Below are 25,887 nucleotides of genomic sequence, written 5' to 3'. Positions count from 1 at the left end.
TTTCCGAGAACCCCCTGTAACATTTCGCGAACCCCCAGCAGTTCCCGAACCCCAGTTTGGGAACCGCTGCATTAGACAGTTTCTTGCACCTTCCCCTGGTACAGCTGCTGCCAGATGCTCTTAGGCAGAGGACGCTGGGCTCACTGGACCCTGAGTCTGATCCCATCTCTAAGTCCTATGTTGGATTATAAGCAGAGTTCAGATACAGCAAAGTATCAAGCTGCAAGGAGGGATCTATGCAGGTTCTTGTCCCACTCCCAGCAGTATCCAGGCAGCTTCCAGGCATGCATAAGTGGCGTGACTGACACCTGTCCCCTGCAGTTCATTCTTTCTTATCCTCTCCCCAGAGGGATGAGTGTGTGTGCAGTAGAGGTTGGGCTTTTCCACTCCCATGCTGCTGGAGGCCTGGAGAAGGTTTTTTTGTTTGTTTCTTTTTCTCCTGCTGCTGATAGCTCATCTCAATTGATTGGCCTCTTAGCTGGCATGGCTACTTCCACCTTTTCATGTTCTCAGAATGTACAATATCTCCTGTCTGTGCGTTCCATTCTATGCATCCGATGAAGTGGGCTGTAGCCCACGAAAGCTCATGCTGAAATGAATGTGTTAGTCTCTAAGGTGCCACAAGGACTCCTGTTCTTTTTGTTGGAGAAATGTAACTGGCACTTTGAGTAGAAGGTGATGAATTTGGGATGGTCTCTGGTTCCTATGGAGCTCATTCCAGAATCTCAGCCTGGCCCTTGAGAAAGCTCCAACTCCCACGCAGGTGAGCGCCACCCTTTGGCCTCCAGGGGGAATGCAGGTATCCGTAGTAGGTCCAGTTTGATTTACTGTTCTAGCAGAGGAAGAGAACAGCTTGTTAATTGCATCTGCAAGTGAGGCTAAGGAAATGGGGAGGAGCTGTGACCCCCACCAAGAGGCATGCAGAGAGATTGGGGCAGCAATGAAAGATACAGAGACTCAGCAGAGCACAGACCCTTGGTGAGAGGGAAACCCTGGGCAGAAGTGATGCTGAGGGGGCGGCGGGCAGCCAGACACAAATGGGAAATTCTTATTAATATTGCAATGGCATCTAGAGTCTCTGTCCCAGGGTCCCTGCCTCCAGAGCACCCCCTCATGGCCTGGATTGGCTCTGCAGCAACCATGTCCCCTTCTCAAGACTCCTTAAAAACTCTGCACAGTCCTAGGTGATTCCCTTTCCGGGGCCCAATTTATTAAGTGCCAAATATAGTGCCCATCTATAAAAAGGGAAATAAAAACAACCCAGGAAACTACAGACCAGTTAGTTTAACTTCTGTGCCAGGGAAGATAATGGACCCAGTAATTAAGGAAATCATCTGCAAACACTTGGAAGGTGGTAAGGTGATAGGGAATAGCCAGCATGGATTTGTAAAGAACAAATCGTGTCAAACCAATCTGATAGCTTTCTTTGATAGGATAACGAGTCTTGTGGATAAGGGAGAAGCGGTGGATGTGGTATACCTAGACTTTAGTAAGGCATTTGATACGGTCTCGCATGATATCCTTATCGATAAACTAGGCAAATACAATTTAGATGGGGCTACTATAAGGTGGGTGCATAACTGGCTGGATAACCGTACTCAGAGAGTAGTTATTAATGGCTCCCAATCCTGCTGGAAAGGTATAACAAGTGGGGTTCCGCAGGGGTCTGTTTTGGGACCGGCTCTGTTCAATATCTTCATCAACGACTTAGATGTTGGCATAGAAAGTACGCTTATTAAGTTTGCGGACGATACCAAACTGGGAGGGATTGCAACTGCTTTGGAGGACAGGGTCAAAATTCAAAATGATCTGGACAAATTGGAGAAATGGTCTGAGGTAAACCGGATGAAGTTCAATAAAGACAAATGCAAAGTGCTCCACTTAGGAAGGAACAATCAGTTTCACACATACAGAATGGGAAGAGACTGTCTAGGAAGGAGTACGGCAGAAAGAGATCTAGGGGTCATAGTGGACCACAAGCTAAATATGAGTCAACAGTGTGATACTGTTGCAAAAAAAGCAAACGTGATTCTGGGATGCATTAACAGGTGTGTTGTAAACAAGACACGAGAAGTCATTCTTCCGCTCTACTCTGCGCTGGTTAGGCCTCAACTGGAGTATTGTGTCCAGTTCTGGGCACCGCATTTCAAGAAAGATGTGGAGAAATTGGAGAGGGTCCAGAGAAGAGCAACAAGAATGATTAAAGGTCTTGAGAACATGACCTATGAAGGAAGGCTGAAAGAATTGGGTTTATTTAGTTTGGAAAAGAGAAGACTGAGAGGGGACATGCTAGCAGTTTTCAGGTATCTAAAAGGGTGTCATGAGGAGGAGGGAGAAAACTTGTTCACCTTAGCCTCTAATGATAGAACAAGAAGCAATGGGCTTAAACTGCAGCAAGGGAGATTTAGGTTGGACATTAGGAAAAAGTTCCTAACTGTCAGGGTGGTTGGACACTGGAATAAATTGCCTAGGGAGGCTGTGGAATCTCCATCTCTGGAGATATTTAAGAGTAGGTTAGATAAATGTCTATCTGGGATGGTCTAGCCAGTATTTGGTCCTGCCATGAGGGCAGGGGACTGGACTCGATGACCTCCCGAGGTCCCTTCCAGTCCTAGAGTCTATAAGTTCTTGCACAGTTTCCAGCAGCATCCAAGTACCCTCATCTAGTTCCACCTGGACTGGCCGCCCAGCCTTTCTAAACAGCTAGAACTCAAAACACCCAAATCTTTTTCACAGTCCTTCCACAACCACAGCTCCAGGCAGCAGAGTATCCCCTGCTATCCCAGGACCCTCCTGCCGTTTCTGCACCCATCTGCCACTACCTTCCTCCCCAGGCCTCTTCATTATCTACCCCCAGAGGCCTGATTAGGTCACATGACCATCTTCATTTTCCCGACCTGGGGTAGCAGTTGGCTGGGTCACAGGTGGGGCTGAGATCCCTCTCCCCTTAAAGGGCTGCTCACCCTATGGCAGTCCCTTACCAAGATCGGGGCCCATTGCGCCAGGAGCTGCACATACACCCAGTAAGAGACAGTCCCTGCTCCAGGAACTAATCAGAAAAAGAGTGGGAGGGGTAACAGAGGCACAGAGAGAATGGCCTGCCCAACTGTCCCCAGCAGGCCAGAGACAGAGGTACGGGTAGAATCCAGGTCTCCTGACTCCCTACCTGGTGCTCTGGGCACTGAAGTCTGCTGCCTGACAATGCCCTAGGATATGAGAGCAAACAAAGTCACTGCAGTTTTGGTCTTCATCGATTCTAAGGCCAGAAGAGAACATTGCGATTATTGCATCTGACCTGCATCGCACAAGCCGGAGAACTGCCCCCAAATCATTCTTAGAGCAGAGCTTTTAGACAAATGCCCAATCTCAGTGTGGTGGTAAGTGTCATTTCAATGGAGAGGGAGCTGATCATTTCTCTGTATTCGGTTCCAGATGCAGAACTTCACTACTACGTGCTAACTCTGCAACCGGCTGAAACAGGCACCTGGCTCCAAACCCCCTTGGGTGTTGGATCTGAGTCTTAAATTGGTCATTCCTCTGCCTCCTTCCACCCTGGAGACTTTGGTCCCTCCTTCCACCAACCCCGACTCATGAGATCCCTTGGTTCCATGGAACTGCCTTCCTGGAGATGCTGCAGTCATGTGGCTCAGGATCACAGGTTCCACGCTCTTTGGTTACTACAGAGCAGATCTAGGGGGGCTTCTCCTTTAACCAGCTTCTCCACCCTTTGGGCCAGCAAGCTGCACACCTCATGCCATAGGAGGCTCTCCTGTGGCTTTCCTCTGGCTGGGCTGGTTACCAGACGTGAGCGTGGGTTTGTGTTCAGTATAAACCATGGGATCGCCACTGTTCTGGGAGCAAGCAGGCATCGAACAGCCTGGCTGGCAGAGGGCTGACCCCAACGCCTGTCCCCTTGCTGAAAAGCAAATGGAGGTGTCTCATCCCAGCCTCTGCTACAGCACCCCCGTTGCTTCAATTGTCACCCACTGAAGGGCTTATGGGCCCAACGAACAGGTGCCCTAAGGGATAGGTGCTATGCAAACCATGGCCTCATGAGTGCAGCTTCGATTACCAGGATCTGGCCTTGCTTTTCACAGGAAGAGGGCTCCATCTAGATCTGTGATGCATAAACCTGGATCACAAAACACATTCTGTGCCACCTGGAATGTCACCCTGGTGACCACTGGGGGCGGGAGGTAGAGATTGGAGCTCTAAAAACAGCTGAGATAAAGGAGAATTTCCATTATCTGCTAGAAATATGGGGCCTATGACACACTATAGAACAGTTTTGATTCCTTCCAGCAGAGGGCAGTGGTGCAAAGACACACTAGCCGGGTTGTTTCAGTCATGTTCAACACCTCAGTGGCCACTGGGTGCCATAACCAAAGACAATAGAGAGACTTTGAAAACTGGCCACATAAGGTTGTGTGGTGACAGCAACAGCAATGTAAAAGGAAGATAACAAACCCATCTACCCCCCGAGCAACATAAAGGGATGAAGTGGCTCGAAAATACAAGAGACAGAAGAAAACCATCATGAGCCCCAGGCAGAATGGGAGAGCTGCCCAGGGAGTCTGAGAATCTGTTTCATTGGTAATGAGCCTTTTCAGGACCAAACCAGCTAGGAGTGCTCAGTTATTACCCTGCTGCAGCCACACAGAAATTCAAGGCAGGTGATAGATCCCTGGTTCTCCTGTTCTATAAGCACAGGCCCCTACTGCCTGAGGTAAAGGAGAATCCCTATTTGCTACTTGCTGTGTAGGGCCTATGATGCAGAGCAGAGCAGTTCCGGTTCCATCCAGCAGAGGGCAATGGTGCATACACACTGCAGCTGTAAGCATGGCTCTGAACGGTGCCCAGTGAGACCACCCACACACCCTACTGAGTGCAATGCGGCCGCAGCACCAGCCTCGGCATTGCAGTGGAAAAGCTTCAAGCCCTATGCAGCCAGCCTGCGCTCTCCGCTTCCACTGAGTCCTGTTCTCACTGCGGGTGAACAGAGCCATGGAGCTGGGCTGCCAGCTATTCGGAGGTACCCTGGGGGAGGAGCTAATCGTGTGCAGCAGGCTGCATTAATGGCAGTAATGAGGTCTGTTTCCAGGCTTGAATTCAGTTAGTCAAACTGGTCTCAGCAGCTCTGGGCTCCCCAAGAAGCCCCCCCCACAGCCATCTGCCAGCTATGCTCCTCCTTTCCCCAGCATTTCAGGCTTGTGCTGCAGACGCTTTCTCAAACTTCCCTCAGATCTTGATACCAGAAACTTTTATCCAGGGAGTTGTTGTAAATGGCATTTAAAAAAAAAAAAACTCTCTTGAAAACGCAGGGAAGGGCTTGGGGATGGAGGGAGGGATGTGGTGGGGAGAGGTCCAGTATGAGCATCTAGTCTGACCCCTGTAGAACGCAGGCCACAGACTTGCCCCCAAATAATTCCTAGAGTGGATATTTTAGAAAAACATCCCATCTTGATTTAAAAATTGTCAGCGATGGAGAATTCACCATGACCCTGGGTAGGTTTCTTCCAATGGCTAATTAGTGTCACTGTTAAAAATGTGCACCCGATTTCTAGTCTGAAGTTGTCTAGCTTCAACTTCCAGCCACTGGATTGTGTTCAACCTTCCTCTGCTGGGCTGAAGGGCCCAGTATCCAATATTTGTTCCCCAGGTCGGTACTTCTAGACTGTGATCAAGTCACATTACCGGCACAAAATCCATTATTCACACACTCTAGGGCACCCACCCTGACCCGTTCCTAGAGCTCAGGCATAACCATGTGAGTTTGCAGGGTCTTCACCAGTGAAAGAGCCTTACACAGTAATATCCTTATCCTCTGTTTATTAACAATCACCAAAACAGACTGCACATGCTACACACACAGTGCTCACCACTCCCAAGAAGACAGATGAACTTTTCTTGTTATCATGGCCCCACTCAGTCTTCTCTTCTCCAGACTAAACAAACAAAAAAATATTTCCAATCTTCCTCCTAGCTCAGGTTTTCTAGACCTTTCATCATTTTTGTCGCTCTTCTCTGAACTTTCTCCAATTTGTCCACAATTTTCCTGAAATGTGGCATCCAGAAGCAACCCAATACTCCAGTTGAGGCCTAATCAGCACCTGATTTAGCTTGTGATCCCCTATGGCCCCCAGGTTGCTTTCCACAGTGAAATTAACAGGCAGCAGGTTTAACACAAACAAAAGGAAGTATTTCTTCACACAACGCACCATCAACCTGTGGAACTCCCTACCAGGGGATGTTGTGAAGGCCAAAAAAATAACTGGGTTCAAAAAATAATCAGAAGTTCCTGGGGGATAGGTTCATCAATAGCTATTAGCCAAGATGGTCAGGGATGCAGCCCCGTGCTCTGGGTGTCGCTAAGACTCTGACTGTCAGATACTAGAACGGGACCACAGGGGATGGATCTCTTGATGATTGCCTGCTTGCCCCCTCAGGGGAGGGATAACTCAGTGGCTTGAGCATTGGCCTACTAAACCCAGGGTTGTGAGTTCAGTCCTTGAGGGGGACAATTAAGGATCAGGGGCAAAATCAGTAGTCAGTCCTGCTACTGAAGGCAGGGGGCTAGACTCAATGACCCTCCACGGTCCCTTCTAGCTCTATGAGATATAAGTCTATCTCCATATCTTTAAGAAAAAGAACCTGGCATTGGCTACTGGGCTAGGTGGACCATTGGTCTGATCCAGTCTGGCTGTTCTTAAAGTACAAGTCTAGGAGTTGGGAGACCTAGGTTCAATTCTCTGGTTCACCACAAACTTCTTGTATGACTATGGGTGAATCACATAGCTGCTGTGTGCCTCAGTTTCCCATCTGTAAAATGGGGCAAATAGCACTGCCCTGCTTCCCAGAGGTGTTGTGAGGATAACTAAAGATAGTGAAGTGCTTTGAGATCTGCTTCTGAAAAGGGTTCAGTATTATTCCCCCTGCAGTATCTTTGGGAGGCAGGATTCTTTTCCCCTCTTCTCCTAATCAGTCATGTAGTATTCACGGGCCCTGCCATATTTCTCCCCAAAGGTGGCTGCCATCCAGTGACGGGTGAAGGGGTTGTTCTAGACGGATTCCTGCTGTTAATGAGTGGTTGTGTTTTTTTGGCTCCGAGCTCTCGCTGGGAGCTCCTCACCCACCAGGAACGTGCGTGAAATGCTAAGGATTCTATCTTTCCTTTCTTTCACGGCTGGAGATTTTCTTGCAAGTAACAATCCTGGCTGCTGGCACGTGATGATATGAATCATTTGCTAGTGCCAGCCCATTGTGCTACGGCATTAACATATTAGATTATGGTCTCATTTATGCGGTTTTTAATCCTAATGCCACATCTGGAACTGATGTCTCTCCACTATTGTCGGATATCATTAAATTTAGTGCTACACCAGCCTGGATAATCCTACCGCCAATCAGCCATAACATCTGCTGGAGGGGGGAGGGAGGGAATTTGCGGAGCAGAGCTGCCCAAGAGGGTCAGTCTTTGCAGCGGGGAGCAGAAGGGGAAAGGGGCGAGGAGCAGCCTGCTGGGAGAGGATGGGGGATCGTGTGTGCAGCAGGTGGGGAGGGGAGTGACAGAAAAAAGGACACTGCAGACCCTTCTTCAGCACAATTCAAGTTTTCGTCATTAGCCACCCAACTGTAAGACTTGGGGCTTTTCGTCCCCCACGCCCGGTGACAGAGCAGCCCTCGTCTGCCATCAGGGGGGCGTTCTCAGTGCCCGCCCCAGGCCTCTGCCCCACTCACAGCCCACGTGAGGCCACAAAGGAGGGTTTAAGCGGTGCCTAGGCATCATGCTGGGCCCTCTGCCCAGGGGCAACATTCAGCCTCAGCCTCTCATGGGGTGAAACTCGCCCCCATGCAGAGGGGCTGGCAGGCGGCCCAGGCACGGCTGTCACCCTTTTTCAAGGCCTGACGTGGTCTGGGAATGGGTGTGTGACATGCGGCAGCTCTGCCTTTTCCAGACAGGGAAACTGAGGCTGCTTGTCCCTCCCAAAGCCACAGAGGACGAGCGTGTCAAAGGGGTCCTCTCGCACTCATTGGCCAATGCTGACTAGGACCAGCCAGGCCCTCTCCTGTAGTGGAAGGATGGACTAGTGGTCAGAGCACCAGTCTGGGACTTGCAAGTTTTCCCTCTGTAAAATGGACTTGCCCACTTCCCAGGTGCTGTGAGGGTGAATCCAGTAGAGATTGTGAGGTGCTCAGATACTGCAGTGGTGAGGGGCAGCTAAGGAGAGGGTTGCCAACTGTCTAATCACAAAAACCCAAACAGCCCTGTGCCAGCCACTTCCCCACCCCTTCCCAAGGCCCCGCCATGCTCCGTCCCTTCTCCAAGGTCCCGCCCCTGCTCACCCCTTCTCCGAGGCCCCACCCCACTCATTCCATCCTCCTTCCCTCTGTCGCTTGCTCTCCTCCACCCTCACTCACATTTACTGGGCAGGGTCAGGGGGTTGGGGTGTGGGAGGGGATGCAGGTTGTGGACTCTGGGAGGGAGTTTGGGTGCAGGAGGGGGCTCAGGGCTGGGACAGGGGTACAGGAAGGAGTATGGGGTGCAGGCTCTGGGAGAGAGTTTGGGTGCAGGAGGGGGCTCGGGGATGGGGCAGGGGGTTGAAGTGCAGGAGGGGGTTTGGGGTGCTGGTTCTGAGAAGGAGCTCAGCGCTGGGGCAGGGGGTCGGAGTGTAGGAGGGGGTGAGGGATGCGGGCTCCGTCCGGATGGAGCTTACCTCTGGCAGCTCCCAGTTGATGGTGCAGCGGGGCTAAGGAAGGCTCTCTGCTTGTCCTGGCCCCGCACCACTGCCAGAAGCAGCCGGCAGCTCCCGGGAGCCCCGGGGAGGGGGACCAGGGGATCTCTTCCCAGTGCTCCTGCCTGCAGGCACCAGCCCCGCAGCTTCCGCTGCCAAATGGGCGCTGCGGAGTCAGTGCTCGGGGTGGGGGCAGCGCATGGAGACCCCCTGGCCACCCGCCCTAAGGGCCACAGGGATGTGCCAGCTGCTTCCAGGAGCGGCGCAGGGCCAGGGCAGGCAGAGAGCCTGCCTTAGCCCCGCTGCACCGCCAGACTCTTAGTGCTCTAAAATCTCCTGGACTGGCTTCAGTAGCCTCCAGGAGATCGAGCCTGATTCCAGAAGACTCCTGGCCAGACCAGAAGTGCTGGCAACCCGAGTTAAGGACCATAGATAGAAAAAGCCAGGATGGAAACCCAATAGCTTCAGTCACCCAGTCTTATAGCGTACTGCTGCACCATGCCATCCCCACCAATCCTCTGAGCACCGACAAGGATGTCGGACAGTGAAAAATGGAAGAAGGAGGGGGAAAAAAATCTGTCTCACCAGACAGGACTGGTTTGAATCCACTTTTGGGAAACAAAATCTCACATCTAGCAAGCCTGTTTATTTCAGCTGAGGGGGTTGAAAGTCCTTGCCAGTACCGAGCCCCATTCATCACCGTGCCTGACGGGGCGATATATTTCAGTTAGTGGAATCAGTAAGGAACATATGGCATTAGAATTTTGATCCTTTCTGCTGCAGATAATTACTGGCTTCCCTCCTCCCCCCACCCCTGTAAGAAACCAGCACATATGGAGCTTACAGGCCAAATTCGATAATTCGATGTGACAAGCTTCAGAATAAATATCTCCAAATTAGCCTTGGACTTGCTCGTTTAAAATCCCTGACACCAATAAATAACGACCGGGGAAGAGGTTGTGTGTTAAAATTCCCCAGATAAAGAAGAATGAACTTGTTCACCTTTCTGTGGCTGCAGCCTGGGAACATGAAAACCTCACTGAGTTCCTAGGTCGGGGTATGTCTTCTCTACGGAGATGGGATTGGCGATAATGTGTCAGCTTTACTTGAGCACAGAGCCACAGCCAACACCGACAGAAGAGGTTTTCCCATCTCCCTGAAGTCTGCCAGCGATGTTCATGGAAGCATTCATCCAGCAACACAGCTGCATTTAAACCAGGGGCTGGGCTGGCAGAGCAGCACTGGCCAGGGCAGTAGTTCTGACTGACGAAGCTGTGCCAAAATAACTTTCATGTGGAGACCAGACTGTAGGTTCCTCCAAATCTATTTGTTGGGGTTTGCAAGTCCCTGGAATCTGCGGCCCTTGCTGTGTTTTCCCCTTTTGTTATTTAACACGTGGTGCTCTCAGTGTAAATCCAGCCCTGAGCGCCAGTGGAGTCACTCTGGATTGATGCCTGTGTAACTGTGAGAAGACTGATCCATTTGGGGCAGATGTAAATGGCTTCACAAGGTGCAATGGAGAATGAGACCCGCAGGTTTGCCTAAATGCCCAACTAAACTGGCAAGTGTGTATATGCACCACTGCCCTCCGCAGGATGGACTCAGAACTGCTCACCTATGAGTCATAGGCACTATACTGCTGATGCGATTCTCCTTTAGGTGGGGCTTGCGCAGTTAACTATAGTAGCTTTTCTTTACATTCCTCCATTCCAGCCTGGCCGATTGTCTGCATTTCCTCCCCTGCTGCATCGTGGCATCGGTTCCCCTCCTCCCATGGCATGTAGCACCTTCCTCCCCCTCGCTCGTGCTGGCTCCAGCTCTCTCAGCTTCTTTTGCAAAATGTGAGACAATTCCCAAGCTAACTCCATGCCTATGAGCTAACGCAAGTGTCTGATCGTTGGCTGAGCTGCTTGTGATGTCACCTTCTAGCTGGTCTTAGCCATTTTGAAATCAACCTGTTGTGACTTTATTGACACGAACTGTGATCGTCTAGACCAGGGTTGCAACCGTGGTCATATAGTGGCACCAAATCTTGTACAGGGACGGTCAAGTGAGGTGTCTATGAGGAAGTTATGATTTGCTCTCTGGGTGCATGCATCATTTTTGTATTTAAAGTTATAAGGATTGGCTTTATACTGTCTGTATTTCAAGTTTGTGCTGTGCTTCTGGGTGACACCCCAGATAATTTGGCATTAGCTCTGCCTAGCCTAATTGATGGCCCATTAAGGACCATCAGCTACACAACTGACCCATTGAGAGAAGGTAGATACACCTTGGACTCAGCAAGGCATGCAGGGACCTGCCTATGGACAGAACTTTAAGGGTTTCAAGGCATGGCTGGGCAGCTTGTATTTGAGACAAAGGAAGCACAAGCCACATGCCAGAGGATATAAAAGGCCCTGGAAATGCCTCCATTTTGTCTTCAATCCTGCTTCTGACCTCTGGAGGGACTTTGCTACAAACTAAAGCTCTGCACAAAGGACCCCTGCAAAAGTTAAAACTATTGTGGAGGCTCTCCCACCTCGAAATGTAAGCCAGCTGCGCTCATTTCTAGGACTACTGAACTATTATGGAAAGTTCATCTCACAGTTAGCCACACTGCTAAAACCACTTCATGAGCTCCTGGGGCAGGACAAGGCCTGGAAGTGGACTGAAGCCTGTGATATGCATTTAACAAAGCTAAGGATGCATTGCTAAACTCTGAAGTTCTAATGCACTTTGATCCATCCTTACCCCTACAATTGGCCTGCGATGCCTCCCCTTATGGAGTGGGAGCAGTCATGTCACACATTATGCCTTCGGGAGAAGAGAGACCTATAGCTTTTGCTTCACGCACTCTAAGCAAAGCAGAAACTAACTACGGCCATCGAATGTGAGGCATTAGGTTTGTTTTTCGAAGTTTTTGTCAGTACTGTTTGGGCGAAAGTTTTACTCCTTCAAGACCTTCGACCTCTGTGCAATTTTTTGGACTACACGGCACCCCCTTGCTGCTCGTATGCAACGTTGGGCATTGTTCTTTCAGCACACACATTGAAATCAAATATTGGAACACCTGCACGGCAATGCAGCTGCCTCTCAAGGTTGCCTTTGCCGGTCAACATCAGATAGTGCCAAAGGAAATCTTCTACTTTGAACAGGTAGAGAAATACACCATCACTGCTCTACGACTAAAGAAGGCTCGCGTTGACCCATATTGTCCCAAGTTATGGACCTGGTGATGCATGGAATATCTCGACAAACCCTTCTGGTCTACACCTGGTTCTACATGTCAGAAGGACGGAGTTATCGGTCCATCTGGTTGTTTGTTGTGGGGGAGCGTGTCATTATTCCACCATCACTAAGTTACACATGTTAGACAAGCTTTCCGGTCACTGTGGAATGTGCGCATGAGGAAATTGCACAAAGCTTTTTTGGTGGCCTGATTGGACAATGCTATTGAGAGAAGGCAAACTGTATGCGGTGTCAGGGGTGAGGAATGCACCCTGACACCCTACATCCATGAGACTGGCCTGAAAACCATGGCAATGTATTCACATTGAGTTCGCTGGCCCCTTGAAGGAAGCATGTTCTTGGTGGCAGTAGATCCCATTCTAAATGGCCAGAAGTCTCTATATATGCAGTCCACTACTGCAGAGAGTCTCTCAACAAAAACTATGGGGATTCTTTAGTCGTTTCGGTCTGCCAGAAACAACTTGTGAGCGACAACGGACCGCAGTTCATCTCTCAGGAGTTTCAAAGTTTTATGAAGGCAAATGGGATACACCACATCACGTCAGCACAATATCATCCATACACCAACGGATTAGCTGAAAGATTTGTGCAGACAATGAACATGCTTTGAAATCAGCAAGGGAACAATACTCCATTCAAAGCATCTGGATACCTTCTTACTTTCCTACAGAAACACACCTCATGCTATGACCCAGGCATCCACAGCCTTTCTAAGATGGACGACAGCTGCACATTTGCTTTGATCTGCTGAACCCTTCTGAACCCGACAATTGGTGCAACATCAGCAGCACTATCAAGTCATCAGATGGGCACCCAGAGCAAAAAGACCGAACCTTTAGCCGGAACAACCAGTTTTGGGCTTGGAATTATACTTCCAGAGCTAAATGGATCCCCTGCCACGATCATCACTCAACAGGACCTGTTTTCTACCAGTCCAGACTGCCAGAGAATCGTTACCTAGGGGGTGACATGTAGATCAGCTGTTGCCAGGTCATGCCAGTCCTCAAGACACATCTGCAGTTGAGTGATCTGACTTCACCTCTTCTGGTGAGACACCGAATCATGAATCATCTGTTCCTGACTGTTCTCCTCCATTACTGCCGGCAGCTGAGATACCCCTTTGCCCAGCACAAGCTGATACCAGCTCCTTACCTGTTCGTGCTGCAGACCCTAAGCCCATGGTACTTTCGGGTGCAACAACACCAGAAGTTCGCCGTAATCCACTTAGAGACAGAAGGCCTCCTCATCAGCTGGATCTTTAGCTAGGGCGAACCCACGCGTTATGGGGCAAAATAATCCCCAGGGTTTAGCTGGGAATGGAGGCAGTCTACCCTCCTTCTCTAGTCTAGTGTGTGTTTTATTTAGGGGATGTTCTTATTACGAGGGGAGGACTATGTTGTGTATTTGGTTCTCATGGTTTTTGTTCCTATGGCAACTGAGTTAGATTATTAGGGGATAGTCCAGCCAGCTTCGGCCCGTTAGGCGAGCTCTGTGTCTGTAAATAAATAGTAGTTTTGTTAGCTGTCTGCTGTCTGGTCTCAAGTGATTTCTTCCTAAACCGGCTGCCCCCAAGGATATAACACATCTCAGCGGAGGATGTTCCAGAGACTTGATTTGAACCTGCAGTTTATTCCATCACTGCTACAAGCCTGAACCAAGAACTTTGCTGTTACTGTATGTAACTGATTCCGTTTAACCAATTCTCTCATCTGTATCTTTTTTCTTTTATGCATAAACCTTTAGATTTTAGATTCTAAAGGATTGGCCACAGCATGATCTGTGGGTAAAATCTGATGTGTATATTGATCTGGGTGTGGGGCTTGGTCCTTTGGGATCAAGAGAACCATTTTCTTTTACTGGGGTGTTGGTTTTCATAACGAGTGGCACTGGTGGTGATACTGGGAAACAGGAGTGTCTAAGGAAATTGCTTGTGTGACTTGTGCTTAGCCAGTGGGGGGAAACCAAAGTCCTCTCTGTCTGGCTGGTTTGGTTTGCCTTAGAGGTGGAAAAACCCCAGCCTGGGGTTGTAACTGCCCTGCTCTGAGTGACTGGTCCTGAACTGGCACTCTCAGAGGTGTCCCGCCAGAGGCAGCATCGTTGCACCTGTGTAGCCAACTGTCAGTTCCAGGAGATCTGCCTAGGTGCCCCACTCTTGGACTGAACAGCTCAGACTGGCAGGTGGTCAGATAATGCCCATCTGGTGTCGCAGTGCGATGCTGTGGGCAGCCTGGGGTGGCCCAAGGACGTTACAGTCAAGCCCCGGGTTTGTCAGCGTAACTCTGTCAGTTTATGGCAAGATCTAAAGCCTTTTTGCTCCTTCCATAACAAATCTCGAGTAAATGAAACGTTACCGCACCACAGAGCAGCTTGCTGCAGGGCAGAGGGGCATTTAACATCTGCTTTTCATTTGAAATTGTTTTTCTTGTGTAAGCGCCTTTTTATGATATCTTTTATATATAAGATGGAGCAGCTCAGGCAGCTGAGAAATGGGAAACACACGGAAATCACATATGTGTACTTCCTTCCCCCCCGCACATACATATAACACACTTTTCTACGTACTTGTGCATACAGAAACACATACATAACACACAGACATTCATGCGTGCACAGACACACAATACATATCCCCATCAACAATTGCTCATGCACACACTTACTGACATAATACACATCGTCACACACGACTCTCAAACGTGTGCAGCCACAGAGGTCTCAGGTCTTTGCAAATACCCAGTAGCTTTCTACACCAACACACTTGTGCGCATTGGCAGTTTGGTCCATTCCTGTAGAACAGTGTTGTCGTTTTATTTCCATAATGGGAAATGATCATCTGGCACCATCCTCTCCCATATGCTGAAAATCACAGGTAACTGAGAAACTAGTTTGTTCTTACCATTTAATGCCCTGTCTTCTGCAAAATATATACCCAAAAAAGTCACCTTTGCAATTCTACCCTTAATTTCTCGGTATCTTTCATGTACTGTGATATTTCAAGCTTTACCCAAGTTCACCAATCAAAAGCTCTCTGAAATTAGTTTCCTAGGTAATCATCACAAAAACATCATTTTAAACCAGCTGCAGGGAGCTGCACGGAATCAAACAAAGGAATGACATTATCCCCTACATATCAGACGCAGACAATTCCTAATGCTCCCTCAGAAGGAGTTGCAGCCCTTACTAAAGGGTAATTGGGAGGCATTCTAGTTCAATGCCCAGGACGCTGGTACAGCAGGGGTCCTGCCATGCCTGGGGCACTTACTGAAGGTGCCTTGCGTTTTTCCTGGTAAGGGATAAGCTCAAGCAGGGATGAGCTGGGTAGCTTCACAGATGCAGAGAGACTGTTGGAAGGAGAACATGTTGCTCACTTTCAGACAGCTCTAGAAAGGCAGGTGAAGGCAGACAGAGATTGTACTAGGACAGGAGCATCTCCACGTGAGCTGTAAGGAGGCAGGGCTCTGTCGAGCCACCCTCTTAGCAGGAGTCAGAGCCCCGCATAAAGATGCCAAGTGAGTGTTTCCAATTCATTACAGCAAGCACGGCTGGTCAGCACCCCAGCCCCTCCCGGATATAAGAAAGGAGCATAACCCTCTGGTCAGAGGGAACTAAGGGCAGAGACAGAGAGATTGTGCAGGGATCCCTCACAACAACCTGGCATGTGCAATGGCAAGGAACTGCAAAAAGCATCACTTTCCTCCAGCACTGAACAAGGAACTTCCTTAGAACATAGAAAACAGCGAATCTCGCTCTGTTTCTGTCCAGAGTCTTCCCCAGCCCAGCTCTTGCTCGGCTTCCTGCTACATGAACAGCACACACAGCCCGGCTTGGAGAGGATGTTCAGACTTGGATCTATTATCGCTGTAATTGCTTATTTGTACAGGAGCAGAGCCCAGGAACTCCAGTCACGGGGCAGGATGGTGACGCGCATTGTACCGAGCGTTGTTACAGAATATAACACAAGACTACAGATGGCTAAAGAGGGAAAGAAGAACACAAGGAAGCAGTACTTCACACAACGCACAGTCAACCTGTGGAATTCTCTGCCTGGGGCTGTTGTGAAGGACACAACTCTAATGGGGTCAAAAAAAAATGAGAGAAGTTCCTGGAGGACAGGTCCATCAGTGGCTACTAGCCAAGATGGTCAGGAACACAACCCAATGCTCTGGGTGTCCCTAAACCTCTGACTGCAAGGAGATGGGACTGGATGACAGGGGATGGATCACTTGATGATTCCCTGTTCTGTTCATTCCCTCTGGGGCACCTGGCACTGGCCACTGTCAAAAGAAAAGATACTGGGCTAGATGGACCTTTGGTCTGACCCAGTGTGGCCATTCTCATGACAGGCAGCAGGCTCAGCGCAAGAGCAGTCTAACAATTGTCAAGTTTTTTAGAGGCCTGGCGGCAAAGATGCACCACGAGGTAGTGCTGTGGATATTAAAATAAATAAATTGAGACATACCTCCCTCATAGAGCTGGAAGGGACCCTGGGTCCAGCCCCCTCCCTTTACTGGTAGGATCAAGTACCAATTTTGCCCCAGATCCCTAAGTGGTCCCCTCAAGGATTGAACTTACAACCCTGGGGTTAATAGGCTAATGGTCAAACCACTGAACAATCCCTCCTGCCTTATGAGGAACCCATCCCAAGCATGCAGGGCAGCCTGGGAGGAAACAGACAGGGGCTTGTTTGAAAATGTGGGTGATGAAGGCTGGCCTCATAAGGAGTCAGGAGCGGGTGTCTCGGCAGTGACTGAGACGTTCGGTGGGTGAGGACAGGCCAGGAGGGCGTTGAGTGTGAAGACACGTACACTGTGTTTGATGTGGGGAGCAGGGGGGCAAGTGGAGGGGTGCAGAGAGGGGTGCTGTGATGGGACTGACGAGCCAGCAGGATGATCTAGGGAGCAGCGCTTTGAATGGATGAAAGTGGGACAGGGCTGGGTTTGTCTTGACTGGAGCCATTCCAGCCAGGCCTATGCCTGCTTTGTGCTAGCCCGTGTGGGGCCCAAAGCATGGGGCGGTGGCAAGCGAATGGGTCCAAGGACCTGGCCCATGGCCTCCTTATGCAGTGGCCTGAAGACCTCTCCCGTCCTGGCTGAGAGATGGCAGGGCAGCCCAGGGTTAGCCGGGAGACAGCTTTCAGCACCATGGAAAGCAAAGGCCCTACTGCAGCCTGGACTCGCTCACTGGGATTTCCTCTAGTTTCATCAGCACTTCGATCCAGTGACGACAGCGTAAAAGTTACTGGCAACCCCCCTTAACAGCTAGCAGGCAGCCATTAAAAAAAAGCAAAAGCCTTAACATACACAGTAAACTAAACTTTTAAACTATCTCTTCTCCTCTGCCTTATGGCAAAAAAATCTGGCTCTAAACCGGTTTTCACTAACCAAACAGCAAAAGTATGGGGACTAACAACCACCAATCAAATATTAACACAGCAAAAATCTTTATCTAAATATATATAAAAAATTTATAAAACTTATATAAAACAAAGTCTTTGTACCGAGGTGCAAGGCTCTCCTTTCTTCTGCAAAATAAAGCATCTTTCCTTATCCCTATCAGGCTATTAGCCCTCAGCTAGGCAGACCCAACATTTCGGTAACAACGGGAACCCTGGGAAAAAAAAACAAGAGGGCTAGAGATGCGAGACACCCATCTGATTTCACATGCTTCAGGGAGCAGGCGCTGGGCTGGGGGATGGAAGGGTTGGGGGTCTTTTACAACCCACCTGTTAGCTAGTGTCTAGTTATTAATGTGGCAGGTCGGGCAGCCCCTTATGGTACATGGTGTATTTATGGGACACGCTGAGTTTCCAGGTCCAGCGCGAGAGCTGGACAGCCTGTTTCCTGCAGGATGCAGTGAGAAGAGCGATATTGTTTGTGTGATTGGGGCGGGTGCTGGTGATGGCTGGGAGCTGTGGGCTAGGAAGGCAGAGGAGATATTGGCGGATGGATGCTTTGCACTGTCAGCAAAACCTCCTGGCATGTTCTGGTAAATAACTCTTAGTGCTCCTGCCCAGACATTTCCCTGGCCAAATGACAACTGGTGCTGGGGGGTAGAGTCGGTGATGTGTATTGGAAGGGTGCGAGGATCTCCTGATGGCTGGGCCCGGTAGGTTGGAAGTAGGGTAATGGGAGTACACTGAGCAAAGGGGGATTTCGGCTAGATCTCTGGGGAAGCTTTGGGAAGATTTGTGCCACTGCTGGGCAGCCTGCCAAGAGAGTCCTTGGTCCCAAGGTCGGAAGGGACCACTGCGATCATCTCGCCTGACTCCCTGCAGAAAAGACGGGGGTCTCCGTCGTGGCTGAGACATTCACTCGAGCTCTCTGACACCGGGCCCAAAGGAATCATAGAATCATAGGACTGAAGGGGACCTCGCAAGGTCTCTAGTCCAGTCCCCTGCACTCAGGACAGGGCTAAGTATTATCTAGACCAGCCCTGACAGGCGTTTGTCTAACCTGCTCTTAAAAATCTCCAGTGATGGAGATTCCACAACCTCCCTAGGCAATTTATTCCAGTGCTTAACCACCTTGGAAATTAGGAAATTTTTCCTAATGTCCAACCTAAACCGCCCTTGCTGCAATTTAAGCCCAATTTAAGCATCTTGATCTCTCCTCAGAGGTTAAGAAGAACAATTTTTCTCCCTCCTCCATGTACAACCTTTTATTTACCTGAAACCTGTTATCAGGGCAGAGGCTGTTTCAAAGGTCCATGTCTGTGTACGTGCCGCCCGCTTTCCTCCCCTCCACTCAGGCGGCGTCTGGCTCTAGCGGGGATCAGGGCACCTGGAGTATGAAACATGCTGCAGCCAAGCCCGGCCTCATTTTGCCAGGCAGTGGGAATCCCTAGGCTTGCAGCATCAGGAGGGAGGGCGAGGCGGGCAGGAAGCTTTGCTGGGATGGCTCAGTAGCCAGGCCAATGATGCCCGGTTTGCTGGAGCACACAGTGGGCCTGGGTTCAGAAAGTGAACTTGCCGGGCCCCCAGGCAGCTCCTGCTGCTTTGTTCCAGCTCCGTCCCCGTCCCTGGCACACAGCCGGGCTGAACACCACTGAGCCGAGAAAAGGTCAGACAGCAGCACCTGACGGCGAGCGCTCTGCCTGGCATGGGGAGCTGTTCTGCCCTGTCCGAGCCCCTTTGCACAGCCCAGCGTAGCTCTGTGGGGCGCTGCACCGGCAACGGGCAGCTCGTACATTTCACTCCACAGGGATCCCACCGGATCCGTGTTCCTTGTAAGCAGGCATCACTGCACCAGGCAGGGCTCAGCTATCCTCACCCTCCGGTGCAGGGCCAGCAACAGCCCCAGAACTGCCTCCAGCCCCAGCCCCCACCCCATGCAGCTGTCTCCCCTCGGAGCCACCTGCAGACACAACTCCTTAGGGACCTGCCCTGCTGCAGGGCTGTGCTGGGCCCACAGCTGACTCAGCTGGCCAGAGCTCCCATCCCCAGAACAAGAGTCGGGAGCCCTCCCCAAGACCCTCTCTGGCCCAGTAGAGAAACACTCATTGTCATAAACAGATAGCTAAGGGTTAATGTCTCTTTCACCTGTAAAGGGTTAACAAACAACACCTGACCAGAGGACCAATCAGGAAACAAGATACTTTCAAATCTCAAGGGAGGGAAGTTTTGGGTGCTGGGTCTTGTTCTGTGTCAGTGTGCTCTCCTAGTCCTGAGCGGTGATTTCACTATTCGGCTCTCTATCTTCTGTTTTCCAATTTGTAAGTACAGTGTAAGAGCAATATAGGTTTTTAACTGTTTCAGTATTTGCAAGTGTGTAGTTTGTGAATGGTTTCTTGTATTTTTCTGAATTAAGGCTGTTTATCTTTATTTTTATAAGTTAACGACTCGGTATATTTTCATTCTTGATTACAGAGACGATTTTATGTCTGTTCTTTCTTTTTATTAAAGCTTTCTTTTTAAGACCATGTTTGATTTTCTTTTCTAGTTGAGCTCAAGTGGGTAGGAATTCTCTTGCCAGGATACTGTCTTCTCAGGGGAAAGACTGGAGGGGAAAAGAGGGGGGGAAGGTGAATTGTCCTCTCTGTTTTGTAATTCAAGGAGTTTAAGGTACAGTAATACTTCAGGGTTAACCCAGGAGGGGAGCCTTGGAGGAGGTAAGAGCGGGGAAGGGAAGTGAGTTATTTCCCTTTAGTTGTAAGACTCAAGGCATCTGAGTCTTGGGGTCCCCAGGGAAGGTTTTGGGGGGACTAGAGTGTACCAGGCACTGGAATTCCTGGTTGGTGGCAGCGCTACAAAATCTAAGCTGGTAATTAAGCTTAGAGGATTCATGCAGGTACCCAAATTTTGGACGCTAAGGTTCAGATTTGGGAATTATACCTTATGACACTCATGCACCAAGTCCTGTCCCCCATCAGTGAGTCCTGACTGAGACAGGGTCTAGCCCCCCAACTCCCTCCCATCTTGCATCCAATGGCACTGCCTTCCCAGGGCCTATGCAAAGGGAAGCACCTTGCACCGCTGCACAAGGAGGCTATCCCTGGTCTCTGCCAGTGGGCTTTTCCCCAAGCCCGGGAGGGTGTAAGCCCAGTCCTGCTCCTACCAAAGCTGGGGGGAGTCCTGCTGTTGATTTGGGTGGGGCCAGGAGGGGGCGCTACCAGGCTGGCAGCGTTCATCTGAAGCACCCTGCCCCATCACAGCAGAAGCTGGTTCTGCTGGCAAACAGTTGAGTGGGTCCTGCTGACGCCAGCCTAGCTCCTTGATCATCTGGAGAGAAGGGAGGTTGGACGAGGTGAGCTCCTGAGGTCCCTTCCAACCCTGAGATTCTATTGTGTGAGGTAGGAGTGGCTCTCTGGGGGACAGAGGGGCTAGTGTGTGGGCTAAGCTGGCCAGAAGGAGGAGCCCTAGGGGCAGTCCAGCCTGAGAAGTCCTGAGGTGGATTTTGTGATGTATTATTGTTAATGGTGTCTCAGCAGAGCCAGGCAGGGGCTGATTGTGACTGCACAGTGTGTGGTCTGGATCTGAGAAAGGCACGTGCTGAGAAAGAGCCTTTATTTGTTATTAATTACAATGATTACTGGGAGACGGCATAATTCAACCCCACCTCATTTTTGAAAGTCAGGTGTCTTGGACCTGGTTCGAAGCCCTTTACCTACCAGACGCCACAGTGATGGAGGGTTTGGAATTATGCACTGGCACTGCATTCCATACCCCGTCCTTGTTTAAACCCAGCAGAGATGCAGCTATCCTGGACTGCGAGGGATGGAATAAACATGGACGCAGGCAGCTCCAGCCACTGAGCCCAGCAGGACTTCATGACCGTTGCAATCATCTCAGCCAAGATCTGGCTGGTTCTTACTCTCCCACTCACCAAGTGTGTGCCTGGTTGATTGCAGTTTGAAATGCCCCTGTGACGGTTAATTTAACATACAATTTACTCCCATAATCACTGGCATTTCTCTGGCAGTTTTCATCCTCAAGAGATCCCAAAGTCCTTTGCAATGAGTCCAGTCCTGCTCCCATTGAAACTGATGAGGTCAGAATTGGGCATGAAATATATCTAGCCCCATGGAAATGCACCCCCTCTGGGATGAATGGTGTCACCTAACTAAGGATACTCCTTGATGTAGGAAGAGCATACGGGGACCTTTACTATCCATGCAGAATGGACAGGGGGTTAACTGATGCAACTTATTATGAGTTATAGTCCGTAGCACCTAAAAACCTCGGCAGAGCTCAGGGTCCCAGTGTGCTAGGAGCTGTACACACACAAAATAAGCGATGGCTTAACCAGGCTTCCTATGTGATACTGGCCAGAATGCACATGCACAAGGGGGCCAAATTCAGATTGCGTGGATGTTGCCTAGCATTTGAGCTCTCGACTTTACATCTTTAGTGGCCTTTGAATGTCATTTTTTGTACGTCATTTTCTATAGTCAAGGAACCTGCACACAAACCAGGGAATCTGATTTCCAGGCACGTCTCTTGCGGTTGGGGTGACCTTGCCCATGTCATCTCCCCAATTGGGGCCTGGGTTTCCCCATGTGTAAACTGGGGATAATGAACTTACACTATTAAAAAGTCTGACTTTAAGAGCGCAGTATCTGAGGAGCCACCAATCTTCCCCTTGCGGCCGTAACTGGATGGTATCTGAGGGCAGAGGCTGGTTAGTCGTTGTTTAATGGTCACCACTGTGCTTCACGGGGAGATGGGAGGGTTAATTCACTAATGTCTATATTGCACTTTGAAAGCCAGAAGCACTGAGCATTAGGTGCTGGGCACTGTCATTACTGGCTCCATTCCTTGTCGTGCTGAGCCTGCGGGGCCAGCCCAGAAAGCAGGGTCCTTCCCTTGCCTGTCACGTGATGCTCTCTCCCACTTCTGCGCTGGCGGAGCCACAGGCTTGCTTGCCACTGAGTTAATTGTGCAAATAAGCCCGCCCTCGTTGTCTGTGCAGGACCATCACTGTCTCCGCTGTATAATTTGGACCTCAACAAGACAGGCACCATTTATCTGGGCCGGTGCGTGATGTACTGCCTGACAGCTCACACAAAGGAGGCGCGTCTGGCGGCAGGACTCACTCTGACAAGTGACAGCCGCCTCTTGGAGTGCACAGGTCCCTTCCCAGCTCGGGCCCTCCTTGCCTTTGGCAGGTGGGAATAGGGTGACCAGATGGCCCGTTTTTATAGGGACAGTCCCGATTTTGGGGTCTTTTTCTTATATAGATTCCTATCAGCCCCACCCCCGTCCCAGTTTCTCCCCCTTGCTGTCTGGTCACCCTAGGTAGGAATGCTCTGGCTTTGCTGTCTGCTGGTGCTCACCCAAGAGGTTAGCAAAGGGCAGCTGGCCTGGTCTGACGTGAGGCTCGCGAGCTGGGTCGTAGCTGGAGTTTCTCGTTCTGCGCTCCATAGCCTTGTTGCCTCATTTTTCCTTTCTTTGGCCTAGCCAGTGACTCTCCCCAGGAGTCCCGGACACTCGGCGACCCCCATCCATCCTCAGGCGTATTCGGCGCTGCGTCCCAGCATGGCCTGGACGAGGCCCTCTGCGGGAGATCTAGTGAAGACGCTCCGTCTTTCTTGCTGGGTGATCCACTGCTGTAAGCGCATCACTCAGCGGCTGGCTCCCTAGCAGCTTGGTCTGATGGACAGAGCAGCGAGCGACATGTAGCTGGGCCTCTGCCAATAACTCGCCGTGCAAGTGAGCGCCCCTCGCAGTGCCCAGCCAGCTATCTCAGCCCATGAGCTATCCCCATGCCACGCACGGCGTTCCCCAAAAGCACAGGGCCATGCAGTGGGAGCTGATTGCTGTGGGAGTCGCAGATGAGTCCATCACAGCGTGTTGAGAGGAGCAGCTTCCGTTCCAGCTGGCTAGCGGAGTGCAGAAAGTGACCAGACAGGCCATTTGGCCAGTGACCGGTGCACTGTGGACTAGCACTTGGAGGACTGCTTGAGTGGCTAGCCTAATCCCCGTTCACACAGTCACCAGGAGGATGCAGAGTTACTCTGTTAATTTCTACCTGTCCATAAACCTGCTGCCAGGGCTCTCTGTTCTAACCAGGTATAAAGCCGCCGGAGTGTGGATACAAGTGTTCTACGGACGCTTGTAGCCTGTTAGCCAGGTCCAGGAATGCCCCATTTCTCTAGCGTGGTCCCCCCTAGGGCCTCCGAGATCATCCCTGCACTTTTGCGTTCGGTCCAGATGAGAACAGGCATCAGGGCCCTGGGGTGATGTGCTCCCATCAGCTGCTCTGAGCTGTCTGCGTGTCCCCCTCCGTCAGCCCCAGGCAGAGAGAGTGGCTGCAGTCTGACCTGGAGGCGAGGAGTGCATGGAGTGCGGTGGTTGGGAGGAAGGGATGCAGGCTCTTGGGGAGCAGAGAGGGGCGCAGTTCCCCCTCGCTGCTGAAAGCAGCCCCAGGCAGAGAGAGTGGCTGCAGTCTGACCTGGAGACGAGGAGTGCATGGAGTGCGGTGGTTGGGAGGAAGGGATGCAGGCTCTTGGGGAGCAGAGCGGGGTGGAGTTCCCCCTCGCTGCTGAAAGCAGCCCCAGGCAAAGAGAGTGGCTGCAGTTTGACCTGGAGGCGAGGAGCATATGCAGCGCAGTGGTTGGGAGGAAGAGATTCCGGCTCTCGGGGAGCAGAGAGGGGCGCAGTTCCCCCTCGCTGCTGAAAGCAGCCCCAGGCAGAGAGAGTAGCTGCAGTCTGACCTGGAGGCGAGGAGCGCATGCAGCACAGTGGTTGGGAGGAAGGGATGCAGGCTCTCGGGGAGCAGAGGGGGGCGCAGTTCCCCCTCGCTGCTGAAAGCTGCATCTCCACGACTTGCATGACCCCAGGGCTCTGTACTGCCTTGACAATGAGGGATCCTTGCACCCTTAGTCTGGGGGGATATCAGCATTTCACAAGCACCCGTTTTGCCTGCGTTAGGCTGCATCCCACCGGGATACAAAGAACAGTATGGATAGGTCAGGTCCTTGCCATTCACCCCCAGCGTCAACACGGTTTGTGCAAACCTTTAGTGAGAAACAGTCCCAGCCACAAAGAGCTGCCAGCCAGCCCCAATGCCCAGGACTGACCAAGGGTGGGAGGGGAAATAGAGGCACAGAGATGGTAAGGGACTGGCCCAAGGCCAATGGAAGAGCTGGGAGTCTCCTGAGCCCTACTCCACTGCTCTGCTCACTAGGCCACACTGCCTACAACAACTCCATGAGCCTGCAGCAGTACTAAGCCGTTATCTCTGAGTGACCCAGCCACTAGAGGGAGACGTGACGCCCTTTTGTCACTGAGTTATACCAGCACCCCTTGCGGCCAAGGAGACATGATATGCCAACCCACCCTACCCAACTGACAAATATCAATTCACCCAGTGCCAAAACCACGCTCCAAGACTTCTGAGCCCGGCACGCCAGGACACCCGGCTTCTCTCGCCTATGGGCAGTGTCTCAATCCGCATCTCAGGGGGAGCTGGTTAGGCCAACTCGCCAACAGGGAACAATCCTAATTCAGCGAGAGCCAGTTGAGCTGCAATCCAAGATCTTTGATCGAGTTGCTGTTACTAGAAAAAGGCCCTGTTTTTTCGCTTACCCACATTGCAAATGTCTGGATTGCCTGGAGTTTTTCCCCAGCAGAGCTTAGAATTGCATAGACAAAAGAACAACTTAGCCATTCGGTAAAAAGAAACAGATTTCCCTCTGCCTTCGATTTTGTTTTCTACTAGGATGGGGTGGGGGGATATAAGGGAAGGAGAGGAGGGGGAGGGGAGATCTGAAGACTGCAGGGCATGGGTGGAGGATTCTAGTAAAGCTGGTAAAAACGACAGTTTTCCATCCAAAAAATGCAGTTGGATCAAAATTAGCCATTTTGTGGGAACAATGTGATTTCAGCGACTTTTTCACTGATGGAAAAGTCAAAATGTCGTGTTTGGAGAGTGTCCTTTTGAGTTTTATATGACATTAAAATCTTAATTTTAACACCATCTTACATTGCTGCCTGTTTTGGCCCCAGGCGGTGAGCCACATTTCGGGGTCCTCGGGAAAGTTGTACTTGGGAGCAGAAATCAGTCCTGTGGCTGAATGCAGAAGGAACCAAGGCCAAAAGGAACAGTTTGTGGGCTCAGCCCCAGTCCTCATTAGCCAGCAGGCCCCAAAATTCTCTTTTTCCAGGGTCACACTGTACTTGGCTTCCTTGCTTTTCTGTCTCTGCCTCTCGCTCTGTTTTTGTCTGCTCTCCTGTGATGTTGTGAGTGTGATATAATATTTCATTGAAAGGTGACAAGGCCAGAAAGAGTTAATTACCTCCCAGACTGACCTGACCCAGGGCCAAACTTTAGAGACTGGTTAGGAAAATATGTAAATGACTACAGCTTTGACATGCAGCCTGAAGTGTTAAAGGTAGAAGGGGAGGTGTTTGCTCAAGTCTTGTGATATAAGCAAACAAATCTTGTCTATTGCTATAGCTTTGATTCAACGATCAAAAAGGAGTGTT

The 25,887-nt window shown here is 50.6% G+C and overlaps 1 protein-coding gene across 2 annotated transcripts in view; it reads right to left on the bottom strand.

Moving 5' to 3' along the window:
• Positions 1-546: 546 nt before the first annotated feature.
• Positions 547-25,887, bottom strand: part of GALT (galactose-1-phosphate uridylyltransferase) — a 77,501-nt gene continuing 52,160 nt past the window's right edge. For both annotated transcript variants that reach the window (XM_032763884.2, XM_075066816.1), the window contains one exon: positions 547-832. In XM_032763884.2, the coding sequence (XP_032619775.2) occupies positions 713-832 (120 nt within the window). In that variant the 3' untranslated portion in view covers positions 547-712. The remainder of the gene's footprint in view (positions 833-25,887) is intronic.

Source organism: Chelonoidis abingdonii, chromosome 6 (genome assembly GCF_003597395.2).
Source record: "Chelonoidis abingdonii isolate Lonesome George chromosome 6, CheloAbing_2.0, whole genome shotgun sequence".
In the NCBI taxonomy this organism is placed as follows: domain Eukaryota; kingdom Metazoa; phylum Chordata; order Testudines; family Testudinidae; genus Chelonoidis; species Chelonoidis abingdonii.
The sequence above is the reverse complement of the archived record's forward strand: the minus strand, read 5'-3'. Positions and strand labels throughout refer to the sequence as shown.